This window comes from Schistocerca americana, chromosome 7 (genome assembly GCF_021461395.2).
Source record: "Schistocerca americana isolate TAMUIC-IGC-003095 chromosome 7, iqSchAmer2.1, whole genome shotgun sequence".
Taxonomy (NCBI): Eukaryota; Metazoa; Arthropoda; class Insecta; order Orthoptera; family Acrididae; genus Schistocerca; species Schistocerca americana.
The window spans coordinates 405,679,585-405,700,518 of NC_060125.1; the positions used below are offsets into that span (position 1 = coordinate 405,679,585).

At 38.9% G+C, this 20,934-nt stretch overlaps 1 protein-coding gene across 6 annotated transcripts in view; it reads left to right on the forward strand.

The window, feature by feature from the left end:
• The window catches only part of LOC124621895 (very-long-chain (3R)-3-hydroxyacyl-CoA dehydratase), a 182,654-nt gene that overhangs the window by 113,969 nt on the left and 47,751 nt on the right, over window positions 1-20,934 (forward strand). For all 6 annotated transcript variants that reach the window (XM_047147370.1, XM_047147377.1, XM_047147371.1 and 3 more), the window contains one exon: window positions 10,041-10,161. In XM_047147370.1, coding sequence (XP_047003326.1) covers window positions 10,041-10,161 — 121 coding nt within the window. The remainder of the gene's footprint in view (window positions 1-10,040; window positions 10,162-20,934) is intronic.

Sequence of the window (20,934 nt, forward strand, 5' to 3'; positions counted from 1 at the left end):
CTAGCACCTTTGACCATATAACAAAAATTATCAAGTTCTTAAATGGAAGAGGATGTAGATGAAGATGAAATGGGAGATAAGATACTGCGTGAAGAGTTTGACAGAGCACTGAAAGACCTGAGTCGAAACGAGGCCCCGGGAGTAGACAACATTCCATTAGAACTACTGATGGCCTTGGGAGAGCCAGTCATGACGAAACTCTACCATCTAGTGAGCAAGATGTATGAGACAGGCGTAATACCCACAGACTTCAAGAAGAATATAATAATTCCAATCCCAAAGAAAGCAGGTGTTGACAGATGTCAAAATTACAGAACTATCAGTTTAATAAGTCACAGCTGCAAAATACTAACGCGAATTCTTTACAGACGAATGGAAAAACTGGTAGAAGCGGACCTCGGGGAGGATCAGTTTGGATTCCGTAGAAATGTTGGAACACGTGAGGCAATACTAACCTTACGACTTATCTTAGAAGAAAGATTAAGAAAAGGCAAACCTATGTTTCTAGCATTTGTAGACTTAGAGAAAGCTTTTGACAACGTTAACTGGAATACTCTCTTTCAAATTCTGAAGGTGGCAGGGGTAAAATACAGGGAGCGAAAGGCTATTTACAATTTGTACAGAAACCAGATGGCAGTTATAAGAGTCGAGGGGCATGAAAGGGAAGCATTGGTTGAGAAAGGAGTGAGACAGGGTTGTAGCCTCTCCCCGATGTTATTCAATCTGTATATTGAGCAAGCAGTAAAGGAAACAAAAGAAAAATTCGGAGTAGGTATTAAAATTCATGGAGAAGAAGTAAAAACTTTGAGGTTTGCCGATGACATTGTAGTTCTGTCAGAGACAGCAAAGGACTTGGAAGAGCAGTTGAACGGAATGGACAGTGTCTTGAAAGGAGGATATAAGATGAACATCAACAAAAGCAAAATGAGGATAATGGAATGTAGTCGAATTAAGTCTGGTGATGCTGAGGGAATTACATTAGGAAATGAGACACTTAAAGTAGTAAAGGAGTTTTGCTATTTAGGGAGTAAAATAACTGATGATGGTCGAAGTAGAGAGGATATAAAATGTAGACTGGCAATGGCAAGGAAATCGTTTCTGAAGAAGAGAAATTTGTTAACATCGAGTATAGATTTAAGTGTCAGGAAGTCATTTCTGAAAGTATTTGTATGGAGTGTAGCCATGTATGGAAGTGAAACATGGACGATAACCAGTTTGGACAAGAAGAGAATAGAAGCTTTCGAAATGTGGTGCTACAGAAGAATGCTGAAGATAAGGTGGGTAGATCACGTAACTAATGAGGAGGTATTGAATAGGATTGGGGAGAAGAGAAGTTTGTGGCACAACTTGACTAGAAGAAGGGATCGGTTGGTAGGACATGTTTTGAGACATCAAGGGATCACAAATTTAGCATTGGAAGGCAGCGTGGAGGGTAAAATCGTAGAGGGAGACCAAGAGATGAATACACTAAGCAGATTCAGAAGGATGTAGGTTGCAGTAGGTACTGGGAGATGAAGAAGCTTGCACAGGATAGAGTAGCATGGAGAGCTGCATCAAATCAGTCTCAGGACTGAAGACCACAACAACAACAACAACAAAATTGTTTTCTAAATGTATTCAGTGAATCTGTTGCTTCCAAAACTTGGCAGAAGGAAGTAAACAACAAAAGTAAAACTGTCTAGTGCTAGAAAGAGACAGTTTCACAAAGGGCGAAAATCTAACAAACACCATAATTTTGTTAAATGTGTTAAATGCCATAAAACTGTATTCAGGAAAGGTCTATTGGCAGGAGAAAAAAAAAAATCCCAAATAATAAACTTATACTCCAGTACAGGAAGGAGACAAAAGCAATGAGGTCTGTTTTTCAGTCACAACTAGATCCCAAATTCAAAAGTTAAGAGATTTTGAAGGATTTGGAAATGACATACCTAGTTAATCTTGTTCAGATGTCAGATGGTTTCAGTGAATTCGTCTTAAATGCAATAACATTGGGTGTAGACATGACTTCTGATCGGGACAACATACATTTCATATGCTCGTAAAACAATTAGAACACATCTTTCAACAATTTGAAAAATCATCAAAGAGACATGGAAAAAATTACACTGTTAGATGTGACAATATTGAAAAGGATAGTTGTTACTACCCATATACCAGAAACGCTGAGTCACAGATAGCAACTCAGCATCTCCATTTTTTGGCGAGTAGCAACTGTCCTTTTCAATATTGTCATTATTTCACCCTAGTTTGTCCTTTATTTGATATTGTCAGATGTGTTACCCCTATTTGTAATCAAGGGTGATTCTGATATTGTTTCACAACATCTGTCTATTATTATAAACCAGTTCTTCAGGAAGGTTGTTTTCCAAATGTGCTTAAATATGCTGAGATAAAAACCATTATTCAAAAATAGATCAAGAGAAGTAATGGGATGGACTTCTTGAAAGTGAAAAGATTGCAGCAAAACAAATTAAAGAAATTCACAATGAATGACATGATTTTTTTAACACCAGAAAGTTTTGAAAATATAATAGAAAAGCTTGATCCTGGCCCATCAAAACTGGGTTGTCATAGCAAGACTGAATATTGTAACCCCCAAATTCTCAAAAAATAAGCAAAAAATATACCTATTCAGAAAAGGAAATGATAATTCACTTGATGCCTTCCTGAGAGACAATTTCCAGTCCTTCCAAATTAATAATATAAGTGTAGACCAGATGTGGGACACAAAATGGGTTGGAACATTGTTGCAGGAACAACAAAAAAGTCATGCCAAATGTAAACGGACACAAAATCTCCAAGGTCAGTGATCTTTTACAGAAGCCTGAAATTTATCGCAGACTCCAATGCAAGATGGTTATAATAGTTTCCACAATGAAACTTTGCCTCAAATGAAAATCCAGAGAGATTCTGGTTGCATGTAAAGTATGCTAGTGACAAGACACAATCAATGCCGTCTCTGCACGATAGCAATGGAAATACTGTCAATGACAGCTTTGCCAAAGTAGAGTTACTAAACACAGCATTCCAGAATTCCTTCACAAAAGAAGACAAAGTAAATATCCCAGAATTCAAAACAAGAACAGCTGCCAACTTTAGTAACTTCGAAGTAGATATCCTCGGAGTAGTGATGCAACTGAAATCACTTAATAAAAGCAAGTCTCCCGGTCCAGACTGTATACTAATAAGGTTCCTTTCAGATTAAGCTGATGCAGTAGTTCCACTTTACCTTTACTTTACTTTTACCTTTACACGTGGCTCAGGCCTTATCGACCATACACCTGCTCTACGAGCCTCTTCCAATTATTTCTATCCAGGGAAATTGTTGTCCAATCAGAGTTGATGCCCATCCTAGCCGCATCTTCCCGGATATTCTCCATCCACCTAATTCGAGGTCTTCCTCTTCTTCTCTTTCCTTCTAATTTCTTAGTGGATGCTATTTTGGGTAGTCTGTTTTCCGGCATCCTTGCTACATGACCAGCCCAGTTCAGTCTTCTCTTCTTTAACATTTCGACAATGGTACTATGTTTGTACAGCTCCCGTAGTTCTTCATTTTTCCTTATCCTCCACTCCATGAGATTTTCATCGAAGATTGGTCCAAATATTTTTCTTAGTATTTTTCTTTCAAATATCAACAGTTTTTCTTCATCTTTTTTCCTGAATGTAATAGCTTCACATCCATATAATGCTACTGGTACAATAGTTGACTGATAAAAACGGATTTTGAATTCAGTACTAAGTGATCTCATCCTTAAAATTTAGATACAGCTGTAAAAAGTTCTATTAGCTGCTGCTAGACGGGCGTCTATTTCTATTTCTGCTCTATTGTCTCTGCTAAAAAGACTTGCTAAGTACTTGAAGTGGTCAACTGCCTTGAAAGTGAGACCATTTACGGTCAGTGGTGTATTCTTTTGGAGTTTTTTACTTATGACTAGATATTCTGTCTTTTCTTCATTCACATGAAGTCCAGCTTTCTCAGCTATTTTGTAATAATTTTGCATCATCCTGATTAATTCAGCTTTTGAAGTGCTTATTAAGGCTACATCATCTGCATAAGCAAGTCTAGTAATGTTCTGTCCCTGCAGTGAAGTAGTTCCACACTTAACAATAATATACAACCACTCGCTTGATGAAAAATCCGTACCCAAAGACTGAAAAGTTGCACAGATGCACCAATATTATAGAAAGGTACTAGGAGTAAGCCAGTCAATTATAGGCCCTTATCATTAATGTTGATATGCAGCAGGATTTTGGAACATATATTGTGTTTGAACATTATTAATTATATCAACGAGAGCAGTCTCTAGACAAACGGTCAACATGGATTTAGAAAACATTATTCTTGCAAAACACAACTAGTTCTTACTCACACAAAGTGTTGAGTGCTATTGACAAGGGATTTCAAATTGATTCTGTATTTCTAGATTTCCAGAAGGCTTTTGGCACAGAACCACACAAGCAGCTTGTAGTGAAATTGCGTGCTTATGGAATATTGTCTCAGTTATGTGACTGGATGCATGATTTCCTGTCAGAGAGGTCACAGTTTTAAGTAACTGATAGAAAGTCATCGAGTAAAACAAAAGTGATTTCAGGTGTTCCCCATGCAGCATAGTGGGCTATAAGTCGCATCGCGTTGCGTTGCCTAAATGTTTGCTCACTGTCTCTCATCGTAGTTTGTACTTCAAAAGTTCCACCTACCTCAGTATGGCATCTGATCACCAGCCGTTTCTCTGCATCTTAGACACTGACCAGACAATGTTAAAAGCAGCGTTGAAGAAAAACACTGTCAATACTTAAGTTTGCAAAGTCCGCATAAACTCTGGTAGCAAGCTATCCTGTAATATCTTATAATTTCAGGTGGAGGGCAATTGCATCTCTTTAGAAAAATGGCAAAATTCTGCAACAAGTTCTTCTATTTCTTTAGGTTCAAAATTAAACACTTGTCACCAGCCCGTATTTAATTAACGAATAATATCGCTGTCCTCAGCTCAAGAGTTCATACAACCCAGTATATACACAAGGCAGCCAGGAATGTACTTAAGTCTGACCCAAATTATTATGTGATTTACAGTCATTACTCTGCTACAATATAAAAGTTTCACATTCGGACCTTTTTCAGTGGATTTTTAATAAAGAAATTGCTCACCAAATATTCCACAGACAAATATGAAACATGCCACGCGGAATTCTACAAAGGCCGAAAGTTCACACATGTTTATCTTTACAACAGATCACTTCACAAAGCTCAGATTTTCACAATCTGTCCATAAATGCAAGTACTTTCACAGCAGTACAATCCAGACGCGAAAAACCAATAACTTCTTCATTTTACTCATAATGTAGACGGACACTTCCAACATGACCTGCACGTCCAATAGCTATCCGGCGACTGACTGAATGCTGCTCCTTCCAGGGCCTATAACTACTTGCAATACATGGGAACTGCTAAACTCTGATTGGTTGATCAGCATGACCAGCCAATCAAAACAATCCTTAGACTTCTTTCTCACGCTAAAACTGTCTTACGCCAATCATACTTCACAGATGCATTTATGTCACTTCGTCATGCAAATATTGTATTGTATGTTAACCGGGGACCTAGAAACGACGGAGATGCTCTGTCCCTGCTGCAGCTGCAGTGGTCCACAACCCCACGACGACTACCGCAGTCAACTTTCCCCTCCGCTGCCCCGCACCGAACCCAGGGTTATTCTGCGGTTCGGCCCCCGGTGGACCCCCGAGGGAACGTCTCACACCAGACGAGTGTAACCTCTATGTTTGCGTGGTAGAGTAATGGTGGTGTACGCGTACGTGGACAACTTGTTTGCGCAGCAATCGCAGACATATTGTATCTGAGGCGGAATAAGGGGAACCAGTCTGCATTCGCTGAGGCAGATGGAAAACCGCCAAAAAACCATCCACAGAGTGGCCAGTTCACCAGACCTCGACACAAATCCACCTGGTGGATTTGTGCCGGGGAACAGGTGCTCCTTCCCGCCCAAAAAGCTGCGTTAGACCGCGTGGCCATGCAAATATTAATAAAATGTTTAAAACAAAACCAAACGAAAAGAAAACTAATCTGGGAATTTATTTAGAAAACTATTACTCTACAAATGACTATTTTGGCTGCCTTCTTACAAAAGCAAATAGCCTTAGACATATGTGATCAGCAAGGTGGGGAAAACACAGATTTCCCATGACACAGTTACATAATGCTGTACATCATATAATATTGAATCTTTACGTATGTTCCACATAAACTCTCTCACTCATTCTCATTTACTCATACAACAACATATTAAACAAATACTGATCTTTTCTGAATTTTATATTATGAAAATGAAAAATAGTTAACATTTTTAATTATGAAAATTCAAACAAATTGACTTAACATTTTGTGAACTCCAGTAATGATTTGAAATGATACTAAAAGACAAACTGTTATGAATCCTAATTGACTTTAATCTTACAAGTGTCCATTTGGGGTGTTTTAGGTAATTTCCTCTAACTCTGGAAGTATGCCAGCTATAAAGCCGAGATTTTTAGATAATATTCTTTTTAATAACAAAGGGCAGTATATTGACTTTTATTTAAATTGAATAATATTAAATATAGTTTATTTAGATTCGTAGAGGTTGAATATTTTGTCGCTCGAATTGGCACAGGTACCACTTCCCATGGCTAGGCTAGCGACAGGTGCGAATGTGTCACACTAAGATACAAGCGGCTGTTTCTATCACCACCAATGGCTCCAAAGCTATGAGCTGTACTTCAAAGTAGTGCAATAAATGCTATTGCATATTGACTTGTGACGTTACACCCAAGGTAGTGTTATAGGCCTTCCGCTGTTCCTTATCTATATAAATGATTTAGGAGACGATCAGCCGTCTAGGTTGTCTGCAGATAATGCTGTCATTTACCGTCTAGTAAAGTCATCAAAATATCAAAACAAATTAAAATACAATGTGGAAAAGATATCTTTATGGTGCAAGAATTGGCAACTGTCACTAAATAATGAAAAGTGTGAGGTGATCTAGATGAGTGCTAAAAGGAAACTTGAACTTCAGTTACATGACATATCAGTCAAATCTAAAGGTCATAAATTCAACTAGATACCTAGGAATTACAAACAACTGAAACTGGGATGAACAAACAGAAAATATTGTGAGGAAGGCCAACCAAAGACTGTGTTTTATTGGCAGAATGCTTAGAAAATGTAACAGATCTACTAAAGAGGCTGCCTACACTATGCTTGTCAATCCTCTTTTGGAGTACTGCGCGGTCTGGGATCCTTACCACATAAAATTAATGAAGTACATCAAGAAAGTTCAAAGAAGAGCAGCACATTTCATATTATCGCAAAATAGGGGGCAGAGTGTCAGGATTTGGGGTGAACACCATTAAAACAAAGGCATTCTTTGCTGCGGTAGAATTTTCTTATGAAATTTCAATCATCAACTTTTGCCTCTGAATGTGAAAATATTTTGTCGATGCCAACCTTCAGAGGGAGAAATTATCATCATAATAAAATAAGGGAAATCAAAAATCGCATGGAAAGATGTGTTTGTTTTTTCTACACGCTGTTCGAGATTGGAATAATAGAGAATTATTGTGAAGGTGGTTCGATGAATGTTCTGCCAGGCACTTAAGTGTGATTTGCAGAGTATCTATGTAGATGTCAATTATTGAAGCAAAGGCGTTATTTGTTGTAGTACGATTTTTTCATGAAATACCAATCGCACCTTCCTCCTCTAAATGTGAAAATATTTTGTCATTGCTTACCTACACAGGGTAAATGATTGTCATAATAAAATGAGCGAAATCGGAGATCACATGTAAAGAATTCAGTTTTGTTTTTCCGGCTTGCTGTTTGAGAGTGGAACAGTATAGAGATAGTGTGAAAGAGGCTCAATGAACACCATTGGATGACATCAGTGGAAAATTTAGCTGCTGGTTTCACTGAAGAATGGCCCATGTGGAAAACTCTGAACTGGCTCAGAACTAGGGCTGCAAGATCGAAAGACAGTTTGCATAAATGTGGTTATCCCATATCAACAGCCCTTTGTGACTGTGGAGCTCAAGACCAAGTGGGTAACGCAGTGGTTGGCACACCAGACTCGCATTTGGGAGGACAATGCGTCAAACCCATATCCGGCCATCCTGATTTAAGTTTTCCATGATTTCCCTAAATCACATACAGCAAATGGCAGGATGTTTCCTTCAAAAGGACTGCTTTCCTTCTCTATCATTTCCTAATATGAGCTTGTGCTCTCTCTCTAATAACCTCATTGTCAGTGAGACATTAATCTCCTCCTCCTCCTCTCCTGTGGAGTTCAACAAGCTGTGGAGTACTTATACCAATGTAGAATATGTCCTGCACGGTCTATCATTGATGAAATGATGTTCGCAAGCTCTGGAGTCATTGTGATTGCCAAATATTGGCCTAAGGTTGCTTATGATGTCATCTTCAGCTTTATTTCTTTTGCTTAATATTCTTTTAATGTATACCAGTGTAGACTATGATCTGTAAGACGTAGCACTGTCTTCAGTTTTTAAAATTAGCAATTGGTTTATAAATATTGCTATGTGTGTAGGTATGTATGTGTAAATAAATAAATGTAGGATTATAATAGAGAGAAACATTCCACGTAGGAAATATATATCTAAAAACAAAGATGATGTGACTTACCAAATGAAAGTGCTGGCAGGTTGACAGACACACAAACAAACACAAACATACACACAAAATTCAAGCTTTCGCAACAAACTGTTGCCTCATCAGGAAAGAGGGAAGTAGAGGGAAAGACGAAAGGATGTGGGTTTTAAGGGAGAGGGTAAGGAGTCATTCCAATCCCGGGAGCGGAAAGACTTACCTTAGGGGGAAAAAAGAATGGGTATACACTCGCACACACACACACATCCATCCACACATATACAGACACAAGCAGACATATTATATGTCTGCTTGTGTCTGTATATGTGTGGATGGATATGTGTGTGTGTGTGTGTGCGCGAGTGTATATCCGTCCTTTTTTCCCCCTAAGGTAAGTCTTTCCTCTCCCGGGATTGGAATGACTCCTTACCCTCTCCCTTAAAACCCACATCCTTTCGTCTTTCCCTCTCCTTCCCTCTTTCCTGATGAGGCAACAGTTTGTTGCGAAAGCTTGAATTTTGTGTGTATGTTTGTGTTTGTTTGTGTGTCTGTCGACCTGCCAGCACTTTCATTTGGTAAGTCACATCATCTTTGTTTTTAGATATAAATAAATGTAGGTATAGACGTAGAAACTGTGTGCATGTCCTGAGGCAGTGCAACTCACTGTGCAAATGAAAATACCCAGACTATTTAATCCAGTACTTGAGAATAAGGGGACTTAGTGACTGACAGCATACTTCACACATAACTTCAAACCTTCATGCTGGAATTTACAGACTATGATGTCTGAATGAATGAGCGCAATGTGCCATTGTTTATGTGGGAAGCTCTGGGCGTCATAATGACACTATCCACCATATCTGATATTAGTTAGGAAAACACACACACAAATATTTTTTTTAAATTTTGGAACGTATATGAAACATAAAAGATGCATAAAAAATGAAGAGGTCCTGCACAGATGAGGGGAAACACTGGGTTTCAACAAGAAATTTGTTCAGTCACAGTGTAACAGTCCAGAGTATTTCAATAAGTGTGGCATTTCCAGCAATGAAATTTTACATTTTACAACTAACATAGTACTGCATTACTGCACTAATTATAGGTGCACTTGAAGATATTCCTAATAATGCAAGTAGATTATTCCTGGAAAAAAATGTTTCACCTTGGATGCCATTGACGCAGATGCAATTACCATATCATGCTGTGAATTACAGGAAGTGAACATGATGTCCCTTGACAGTTCAATTTGGAATTGATATTAATTAGATCAGATTTTTTTCATTGTGTCAAGTAGCTCACTTCTAATCCAATGTCTGCAAAATTTCAGCTCCTTCGCTATACCAACTGTCAAAAAATTAAAACGTATTTGTTTCTAATTTTTCAGATTGATTTTGATCGTTGGAAGTCAGAAGATGATGTTGATGATGACACCCCAAGAGATATCAGAGGAGATTATCCAGATCTTTATGACAAATTGCAAAAAGAAGAAATAGGATACAGAAAAGGTAACCATAAAAATATTCATTTTAATTGTGTTTTCATTTTTTACCTTATCAACCTATAGGGTAAATCAAGATTGAAGGTCAATACCCCTCTTCCTGATTTTACATTTTAGCTTTTAAAGGTGAGTATGGAGATGGATTTCTTGTAACCGCGCAGTTCCTTATTGATGCAGCAGCCGTGCATGGTACAATGAGTGCTAAGGTACGTTATCCAACCACCATTCCAAGAAATTGAAAGAAAACTGCCACTTTGAGGTGTGAAGCTGTTTCTGGAGAGATGAGGAATGTTTCCAGAGATGCAGGAGGGTCACCAACAGTCAGTGACTTAATAGTTTCCCTGGGGCACTCTTGATGGTGTCTTGTCTCTGATGAACACCATATTTGTTACCAACAAAGGTTCAAATGTTGTAGCAGTGTTTCAGGTTCTAGCAATATTATCCAAGAAAAATTCTAATTTCAGTGATTCAGTTGACAGAAAAAGGTTGGCAAGATATAATGAGCTCTCTGACAACACCTTCTGTAACATCAAAGCCATATAAAACACCTACACTGCATCTATGTATTGTGGAAGATTAAACTGATGTACTGTTTCGAACAGACTGAAGACAAAATCCTATTGATAATCAATTTAAAATTGCAGCATAATCACTTTTGATCAATAAGTGAGAAATAATGACACACAAAATCGCAACATTTTTAATACCTAAGTACAAAAGCTTAAAATTTCTAGCATTGCTGAGAAAGATAAAATAATAAATGAAGTTATGAATTGTGTCGCAAGAAAGTTCCCACAGTTCCAAGACAATGAGAAGACCATATCTGAAGTGCAAAAATAAGACTGAAATTTAATGGGTTTTTCGATGAATTTAAGGATTTGTCAGAACATGAATCTGGAAGAGACATCAGCAGCAACAATATGGAAAGGATAGATTGCTAGAGACTACATAGTGGAGGTGAGAGTCATACACAGGTACAGTGAAAAAGAATGCTTAAATCATTTGGCTTTTGAACACAGTCCTCCTTCAAAAGTAGAAAACTCTTACCCAGTCACACAAGCACAACTCGTACACACATGGCTACTGTCATTTCCAGGTGCTGAGTACCAATCGAGAGCTTGATGACACAGTGGCCAAGTGTGTGTGTGAATTGTGCTTTTGTGAATATGTGTTTTTTCTACTTCTAAAGAGGTCATTGTCTGAAGGCCAAATATTTCTAGCATTCTTTTTCAATATGCCTGACTACAGCTCATACCACCTCTGTCATGATTTGTAATCTATCCTTTTATACTGCTCTTATTCCATTGTGGACTTCCCATTATCATCTCTGAAGCAACAGACAATTGACTATATTACTTTTCCAGAACAGTATTCTTTTAAACTAATCATGTACCTGTACAACTTGTCACATTGTATTGAATTAACCCAAGTTACCAGAACTTTTAATTTTTTCAGTTTTCCATTTCTAACCTTTTTTCAGTGTTTGAAGTTGGGTTGAATGGAAGAAGAAAATATGTACTTCAAATTTTTGTTTTCCTGATAATTTTCATATTAAAGACTTCCTTCAATATATTCTAGTAATTTTACCATTTCCCACAAGAATATTTAACTTTGAAATCTGACTAGTCACGTTGTTGTTGTTGTTGTTGTTGTTGTGGTCTTCAGTCCTGAGACTGGTTTGATGCAGCTCTCCATGCTACTCTATCCTGTGCAAGCTTCTTCACCTCCCAGTACCTACTGCAGCCTACATCCTTCTGAATCTGCTTAGTGTATTCATCTCTTGGTCTCCCTCTACGATTTTTAACCTCCACGCTGCCCTCCAATGCTAAATTTGTGATCCCTTGATGCCTGAGAACATGTCCTACCAACAGGTTCCTTCTTCTTGTCAAGTTGTGCCACAAACTCCTCTTCTCCCCATTTCTATTCAATACCTCCTCATTAGTAATGTGATCTACCCATCTAATCTTCAGCATTCTTCTGTAGCACCACATTTCGAAAGCTTCTATTCTATTCTTGTCTAAACTATGTATCGTCCATGTTTCACTTCCATACATGGCTACATTCCATACAAATACTTTCAGAAACGACTTCCTTACATTTAAATCTATACTCGATGTTAACAAATTTTTCTTCTTCAGAAACGCTTTTCTTGCCATTGCCAGTCTACATTTTATATCCTCTCTACTTCGACCATCATCAGTTATTTTGCTCCCCAAATAGCAAAACTCCTTTACTACTTAAAGTGTCTCATTTCCTAATCTAATTCCCTCAGCATCACCAGACTTAATTCGACTACATTCCATTATCCTCCTTTTGCTTTTGTTGATGTTCATCTTATATCCTCCTTTCAAGACACTGTCCATTCCGTTCAACTGCTCCGACTAGTCACATGATGAAACTAAATAAGGATTACGTATTATGTGCATATGTAGTCTCTAACATTCATGACAGTAATATTATTCTAGAATGTATTACAATTTGTGTAATTTAATAAACTAAATGCTGTAGCTAATTGCTGCTGAAATGGCATCTTAATTATAATTATCAGTATTATTTTAACTCACTTTTATTACTCATTTGGGACAAAGCAGCAGTGTGTTGGTATGAATGTGCTGCATCCTGAAGGGGAGGACAGATATTTTATCATCTGCAAGAGCTACAGACAGTGACATGTTGTCCTCCTGGTTTTCCACACTAGTAAATGTGCACTTTATTTTTGTCCTAGCAGCTGCTGCCTTCCATCTGAGTCATTTCAGTTTCTTCTGCAGTACCAGAGATCAATTACAGTATTGCTGAAAGCTGCCACAAAGACATACTTAGGCAATGGTTTGCTTTCATTGTAGCTCCAAGTTGTTAATTACTTTCTAATGTGTAGTATTTCGACAACTGACACTTAAATGTACTTGCTACCTGGACTCAAAATAAACAGTGAAGTATTAGTGGTGTCAAGCCTAGTTTAATTTGAAACCTCCATCTCATTTTATTAGGTTTTCTGACATCTTTGTTTACATACACTCCTTAATTACACAGTCCCAGAAACTTGGCGGCTGCAGTACAATACTGGTGTCATCATTTTTCACTTCATCAGCAGTGACTGGTGACTGACTGGTTATTTTACTTGTGTGTGTTGCTGATGTTCCTCACTTTTCTCCTCAACTGTTCTAATAGTCTGCCCTACATAAGAAATACTATATTAACAAGGAATGCAGTATGCAACGAACTTCAAAGACCTAGATCATCTTCATCATTACGAAGATGCCTTTGCATCTCTGTTGGTAGGAGGGAAATACATTGGATACTGTGGCTCCATAGAAGTCTACCAATCTTTCAATGATTGGACCAGCGGAAAGCATACAGCAATTCTTTGTTTTGTTTGTTTCTTTGCCTGTTTCATCTTCAACCTCTTCCTTAGTTGTTGTTGTCAGTTGAAATAGAGGTCAATTTGTGTGGGTTTCCTGTATACATTGTAACCCCCTTTCTTCCATTCACTAATGTAAGCTGTCCTACGAAAAGGCATTTTTTGGAATCCTTGATTCATAATCTAACTCCTTTTTTGGGTACTAAATGCAACATTTAACATATGCGACATGTGACAACTAGTTGTTGTTGTTGTTGTTGTTGTTGTTGTGGTGGTCTTCAGTCCTGAGACTGGTTTGATGCAGCTCTCCATGCTACTCTATCCTGTGCAAGCTTTTTCATCTCCCAGTACCTACTGCAACCTACATCCTTCTGAATCTGCTTAGTGTATTCATCTCTTGGTCTCCCTCTACGATTTTTACCCTCCACGCTGCCCTCCGATACTAAATTGGTGATCCCTTGATGCCTGAGAACATGTCCTACCAACCGATCCCTTCTTCTGGTCAAGTTGTGCCACAAACTTCTCTTCTCCCCAATCCTATTCAATACTTCCTCATTAGTTATGTGATCTACCCATCTGATCTTCAGCATTCTTCTGTAGCACCACATTTCGAAAGCTTCTATTCTCTTCTTGTCCAAACTATTTATCGTCCATGTTTCACTTCCATACATGGCTACACTCCATATGAATACTTTCAGAAATGACTTCCTGACACTTAAATCTATACTCGATGTTAACAAATTTCTCTTCTTCAGAAACGATTTCCTTGCCATTGCCAGCCTACATTTTATATCCTCTCTACTTCGACCATCATCAGTTATTTTGCTCCCCAAATAGCAAAACTCCTTTACTACTTTATGTGTCTCATTTCCTAATCTAATTCCCTCAGCATCACCCGACTTAATTAGACTACATTCCATTATCCTTGTTTTGCTTTTGTTGATGTTCATCTTATATCCTCCTTTCAAGACACTGTCCATTCCATTCAACTGCTCTTCCAAGTCCTTTGCTGTCTCTGACAGAATTACAATGTCATCGGCGAACCTCAAAGTTTTTATTTCTTCTCCATGAATTTTAATACCTACTCCGAATTTTTCTTTTGTTTCCTTTACTGCTTGCTCAATATACAGATTGAACAACATCGGGGAGAGGCTACAACCCTGTCTTACTCCCTTCCCAACCACTGCTTCCCTTTCATGTCCCTCGACTCTTATAACTGCCATCTGGTTTCTGTACAAATTGTAAATAGCCTTTCGCTCCCTGTATTTTACCCCTGCCACCTTTAGAATTTGAAAGAGAGTATTCCAGTCAACATTGTCAAAAGCTTTCTCTAAGTCTACAAATGCTAGAAACGTAGGTTTGCCTTTTCTTAATCTTCCTTCTAAGATAAGTCGTAAGATCAGTATTGCCTCACGTGTTCCAATATTTCTACGGAATCCAAACTGATCTTCCCCGAAGTCAGCTTCTACCAGTTTTTCCATTCGTCTGTAGAGAATACGCGTTAGTATTTTGCATCCGTGACTTATTAAACTGATTGTTCGGTAATTTTCACATCTGTCAGCACCTGCTTTCTTTGGGATTGGAATTATTATATTCTTCTTGAAGTCTGAGGGTATTTTGCCTGTCTCGTACATTTTGCTCACCAGATGGTAGAGTTTTCTCAGGACTGGCTCTCCCAAGGCTGTCAGTAGTTCTAATGGAATGTTGTCTACTCCCGGGGCCTTGTTTTGACTCAGGTCTTTCAGTGCTCTGTCAAATTCTTCACGCAGTATTGCTATCTCCCATTTCTTCTTCATCTACATCCTCTTCCATTTCCACAATAATGTCCTCAAGTACATTGCCCTTGTATGGACCCTCTATATACTCCCTCCACCTTTCTGCTTTCCCTTCTTTTGCTTAGAACTGGGTTTCCATCTGAGCTCTTGATATTCATACAAGTGGTTCTCTTTTCTCCAAAGGTCTCTTTAATTTTCCTGTAGGCAGTATCTATCTTACCCCTAGTGAGATAAGCCTCTACATCCTTACATTTGTCCTCTAGCCATCCCTGCTTAGCCATTTTGCACTTCCTGTCGATCTCATTTTTGAGACGTTTGTATTCCTTTTTGCCTGCTTCACTTACTGCATTTTTGTATTTTCTCCTTTCATCAATTAAAGTCAGTATCTCTTCTGTTACCCAAGAATTTCTACTAGCCCTAGTATTTTTACCTACTAGATCCTCTGCTGCCTTCACTACTTCATCTCTCAAAGCTACCCATTCTTCTTCTACTGTATTTCTTTCCCCCATTCCTGTCAATTGCTCCCTTATCCTCTCCCTGAATCTCTGTACAACCTCTGGTTCTTTTAGTTTATCCAGGTCCCATCTCCTTAAATTCCCACCTTTTTGCAGTTTCTTCAGTTTTAATCTACAGGTCATAACCGATAGATTGTGGTCAGTCCACATCTGCCCCTGGAAATGTCTTACAATTTAAAACCTGGTTCCTAAATCTCTGTCTTACCATTATATAATCTATCTGATACCTTTTAGTATCTCCAGGGTTCTTCCATGTATACAACCTTCTTTCATGATTCTTAAACCAAGTGTTAGTTATGATTATGTTGTGCTCTGTGCAAAATTCGACCAGGCGGCTTCCTCTTTCATTTCTGTCCCCCAATCCATATTCACCTACTATGTTTCCTTCTCTCCCTTTTCCTACACTCGAATTCCAGTCACCCATGACTCCTAAATTTTCGTCTCCCTTCACAATCTGAATAATTTCTTTTATTTCATCATACATTTCTTCAATTTCTTCGTCATTTGCAGAGCTAGTTGGCATATAAACTTGTACTACTGTAGTAGGCGTGGGCTTCATATCTATCTTGGCCACAATAATGCGTTCACTATGCTGTTTGTAGTAGCTTACCCGCATTCCTATTTTCCTATTCATTATTAAACCTACTCCTGCATTACCCCTATTTGATTTTGTGTTTATAACCCTGTAGTCACCTGACCAGAAGTCTTGTTCCTGCTGCCACCGAACTTCACTAATTCCCACTATATCTAACTTCAACCTATCCATTTCCCTTTTTAAATTTTCTAACCTACCTGCCCGATTAAGGGATCTGACATTCCACGCTCCGATCCGTAGAACGCCAGTTTTCTTTCTCCTGATAACGACATCCTCTTGAGTAGTCCCCGCCCGGAGATCCGAATGGGGGACTATTTTACCTCCGGAATATTTTACCCAAGAGGACGCCATCATCATGTAATCATACAGTAAAGCTGCATGCCCTCGGGAAAAATTACAGCTGTAGTTTCCCCTTGCTTTCAGCCGTTCGCAGTACCAACACAGCAAGGCCGTTTTGGTTATTGTTACAAGGCCAGATCAGTCAATCATCCAGACTGTTGCCCTTGCAACTACTGAAAAGGCTGCTGCCCCTCTTCAGGAACCACACGTTTGTCTGGCCTCTCAACAGATACCCCTCCGTTGTGGTTGCACCTACGGTACGGCTATCTGTATCGCTGAGGCACGCAAGCCTCCCCACCAACGGCAAGGTCCATGGTTCATGGGGGGGGGGGGGGGGGGGGGGGTGACAACTAGTACCATGACTTAATTTTCCTTGCCAATGTTGCAGAAATTTTCAGCGGAAAATTTCACAAAATGTGTTTCAGTGAGTATGACATCATTATAATTTATAGGTTGTATTGAAAGTATGACAGGCTGCATTGTATTAAAATGTGGTCATGACTGAGCTCTACAACTTTATTCTACAAAATGTCAATCATGAGATTCATCATGAAATGTTAACGAAAGGCTGTGAAAATTTCGTCCTACCAAAAGGACTTAAACATAAGTAAGGAACAAAAATCTTTTGTGTCATTCTTATATGCAGAAAGAAGTGAGCTTAAATTTAATATGACTGGAAATGGGTCCATCTGTTACTTCGTAGCAAAGTTTCAAAGCTGACTGCATACTTTGACAGACAAAAATTCAGGCTAGGCACAAGCCTGTCAGCAGAGCTGTAACATACTGAAAGGCTTAAAATGCTTTAAAAAAAATTTTAACATCTGTGGAAGTTGTTGTTGGTGTTGTGGTCTTCAGTCCGAAGACTGGTTTGATGCAGCTCTCCATGCTACTCCGTTATGTGTAAGCCTCTTCATCTCCGAATAACTACTGCAACCTACATCCTTCTGAAACTGCTTACTGTATTCATCTCGGGCATCTCTCTACAATTTTACCTACCACACTTCCCTCCAGTACTAAATTGGTGATTCATTGATGTCTCAGAATGTGCCCAGTCAGCCGATCCGTTCTTCTAGTCAGGTTGTGATACAAATTTCTTTTCTCTCCAGTTCTATTCGGTATCTCCTAATTAGTTATATGAGCTACGCACCTAATATTCAGCATTCTTCTGTAGCACCACATTTCAAAAGCTTCTCTTCTCGGCTGAACTGTTCATCGTACATGTTTCACATCCATACATGGCTACACTCCATACAAATGCTTTCAAAAAAGACTTCATGACACTTAAATCTACATTTGATGATGAAAAACTTCTCTTTTTCAGAAAAATCTTTCTGGCAATTGCCAGTTTACTTCAACCCAAATAGCAAAACTCATCTACTTTAAGTTTCTTGTTTCCTATTCTGATTCCCTCAGCATCACCTGTTTTAATTTGAACATATTCCGTTATCCTTTTTCTGCTCTTGGTCATCTCATATCCACCTTTCAAGAGTCTGTCTATTCTGTTCAGCTGCTGTTCCCAGTCTTTTGCTGTCTCTGATAGAATTACAATGTCATTGGCAAACCTCAGAGTTTTTATTTCTTCTCCCTGGACTTTAATCCCTTCTCCAAACGTCTATTTGTTTTCCTTTACTGCTTGCTCGGTGTACAAACTGAATAACATCGGTGATAGGGGCTAGAACTCTGTCTCACTACCTTCTCAACCAATGCCTCCCTTCCATGCCCATTGACTCTTATAACTGCCATGTGGTTTCTGTACAAGCTGTAAATAGCCTTTTGCTCCCTTAATTTTATGCCAACTACCTTCAGAATTTAAAAGAGTATTCCAGTGTACATTGTCAAAACTTTTCTACAAATCAACAAATGCTATAAGCATAGGTTTGCCTTTCCTTAACCTAGCTTCTAAAAGAAGTCGTAGAGTCAGTACTGCCTGACGTGTTCCTATACTTCTCAAGAACCCAAACTGATCGTTGCTGAAGTTGGCTTCTACCAGTTTTTTCCATTCTTCTGTAAATAATTCATGTTTGCATTTTGCAACCATGACTTATTCAACTGATAGTTTGGTAGTGCTTTTACACCTGTCAGGACCTACCTGCTTTTTTTTTGAATTGTGGGTAGGGACGAAATACTTACAGTTGCAAATAAGGGACCTGTGGAGGCAGTGCAGGCAACATTTCTTGTATCCATGTTGTTGAAGCATCAACTGCAGACCACACTTCGCAACCATTCTAGGGGCGTGCAAGTGAGATGCCTACAGATTCCTGCTGCTGGGTGATAAAATAATGCTGGTGTATCATTCTGCAATACAGCAGTCTGCCATAGTGGGTTGGGTTTCCGTATGGCATGACCCAACACTCCACTTACTACTAGATATGAAGGAGGCTCCTATCGCAACATAGCTGGCCAGAGCAACTATAAATGCTCATCACTAAGGTAAGGTAGCCCTAGTACCTGTCCTTCGACTGGCTCCGGGACTTTCGACTTCAACCAACTCCTTGAAAGTCTTCTCCATGCCAGCTGACTGCACAGTTTCAACCTAATCAGACAGCCTCATCAGCTAGTCACTAGTCTATAAGCCACCAGCTAGACCTGATGGTCTTGGATCTCTAGCCGCTGCTGCCGACTGGAGGTCACATTCAGAGTGTCATCATCCGATACTAAGTGTGTCTTCAAGGGTCCTGGGTTCCATGCTGGGCACCTGAACGGTGGTTGGGAGGTGTCAGCAGTTCAACACAAACTTGAGAACTGCCAGGCCGACGCCTTCCAGACCGCTTAACAGCTGCTCTCCCACTGTGTCGGCAAACTGCTGTGTAGTGTACACACCTGCTGCTACGGGCCACGTGTACCACCAGCGAGTTATGCTGCGGTAGTACACCACTACCTGGATCACCATACATGCCGTCGGGATGCTGGCATTGATGTATTGTATAGAAGTCATGCTGAATAAAAAATGTTTACTCTGTGATTTCTCTGGTACTTGTAGAGTGCAATCCACAGTTCCTGCACACACTTTCTGGGGCAGAAGCAGCCTTCCTGACTGCTTTTGGTGTCCACACTGCCAACGCTTGTGACTGTTCAAGCTGCTCTTCTTTGTATACATTAAATTTCCCCTGTTAGTCTAATCTTGTATTGGCTCCACACATTTTATCAGTATTCTGGAGCACAAGAGTGCTTCTTTGTAGGCTGACTCCATATATGCAGTATCCTACCAATGAACCGAAGCCTGCCTTCTGCTTTACTGAGTGTGAGTAATCATTCTATTTCATATCTCCAAAAACTGTGTTTGACTGAGTCCACTCATTACTAATTGATGATGTAGTCCTTGAATGTTAACATTTAAAGTAAGTTTACAATCTTTGCACCACTTTGGATATTTGTAATATTTGTACAGTATTTTTTTAATTTTTTTATTTTTTTTATTTTTTTTATTCGATAGTCCAGACGTACAGAAAGTCTTGATATTATTTGTCATTATTAACAGTGTCTATCGGTCATAAATGATCAACATGAACAGCAAGGTTCTCAGTACATTTATCTGGGATATGTCTAAAGTTCCTTTGACATCTGTTGGATGACTCTCTGTCTATCATGCTGTGTCCTCCTGACCAAGAAATCCTGTGTCAAGTCACAAATTTTGTTTGATGTCCCATGTGATTGTAGTTTCAGTAATAAGCATCAGTTTAATAATAAGTCATTTATACTGTTACGTAACTTTTCAGAAAATTTCTTCTGTTAGATCACTCTTTATGATAGCATTTGGTGGGTATGTATATTTCTTTAGTAGGTTTAATTTGGTTGGTGGAATACTTGTGTCGTTATCAAGTGTGATGGTAAAGTGCTTAAGTCATTGAGCTGTTACTCAGGAGGATTGGTGTTCACATCTACACCTGGCCATGCAGATGCAGATTTTCTGTGGTTTCCCTAAATTACTTACAGCAAACCTGTGGATAGTTCCATTTTTAAATAGGACATGGGCAGTTTCTGTCCACAATCCAGGCTTATGATGTATCTCTAATGGCATCTTTGTCATCAGTTGGTCACAAGTTGGTTTTCTAAATAACTGCTCAAAGCAATTGTCAGAATATATGTTTAAATCGATCACATACTAATCCCTGTTATTGGCACCTCTTTTAATCATTTAGTCTTCCATTCTATAACTTTCCTAATTAGCATAGAAAGTTTAAGAATTTGTGTGTCTCTG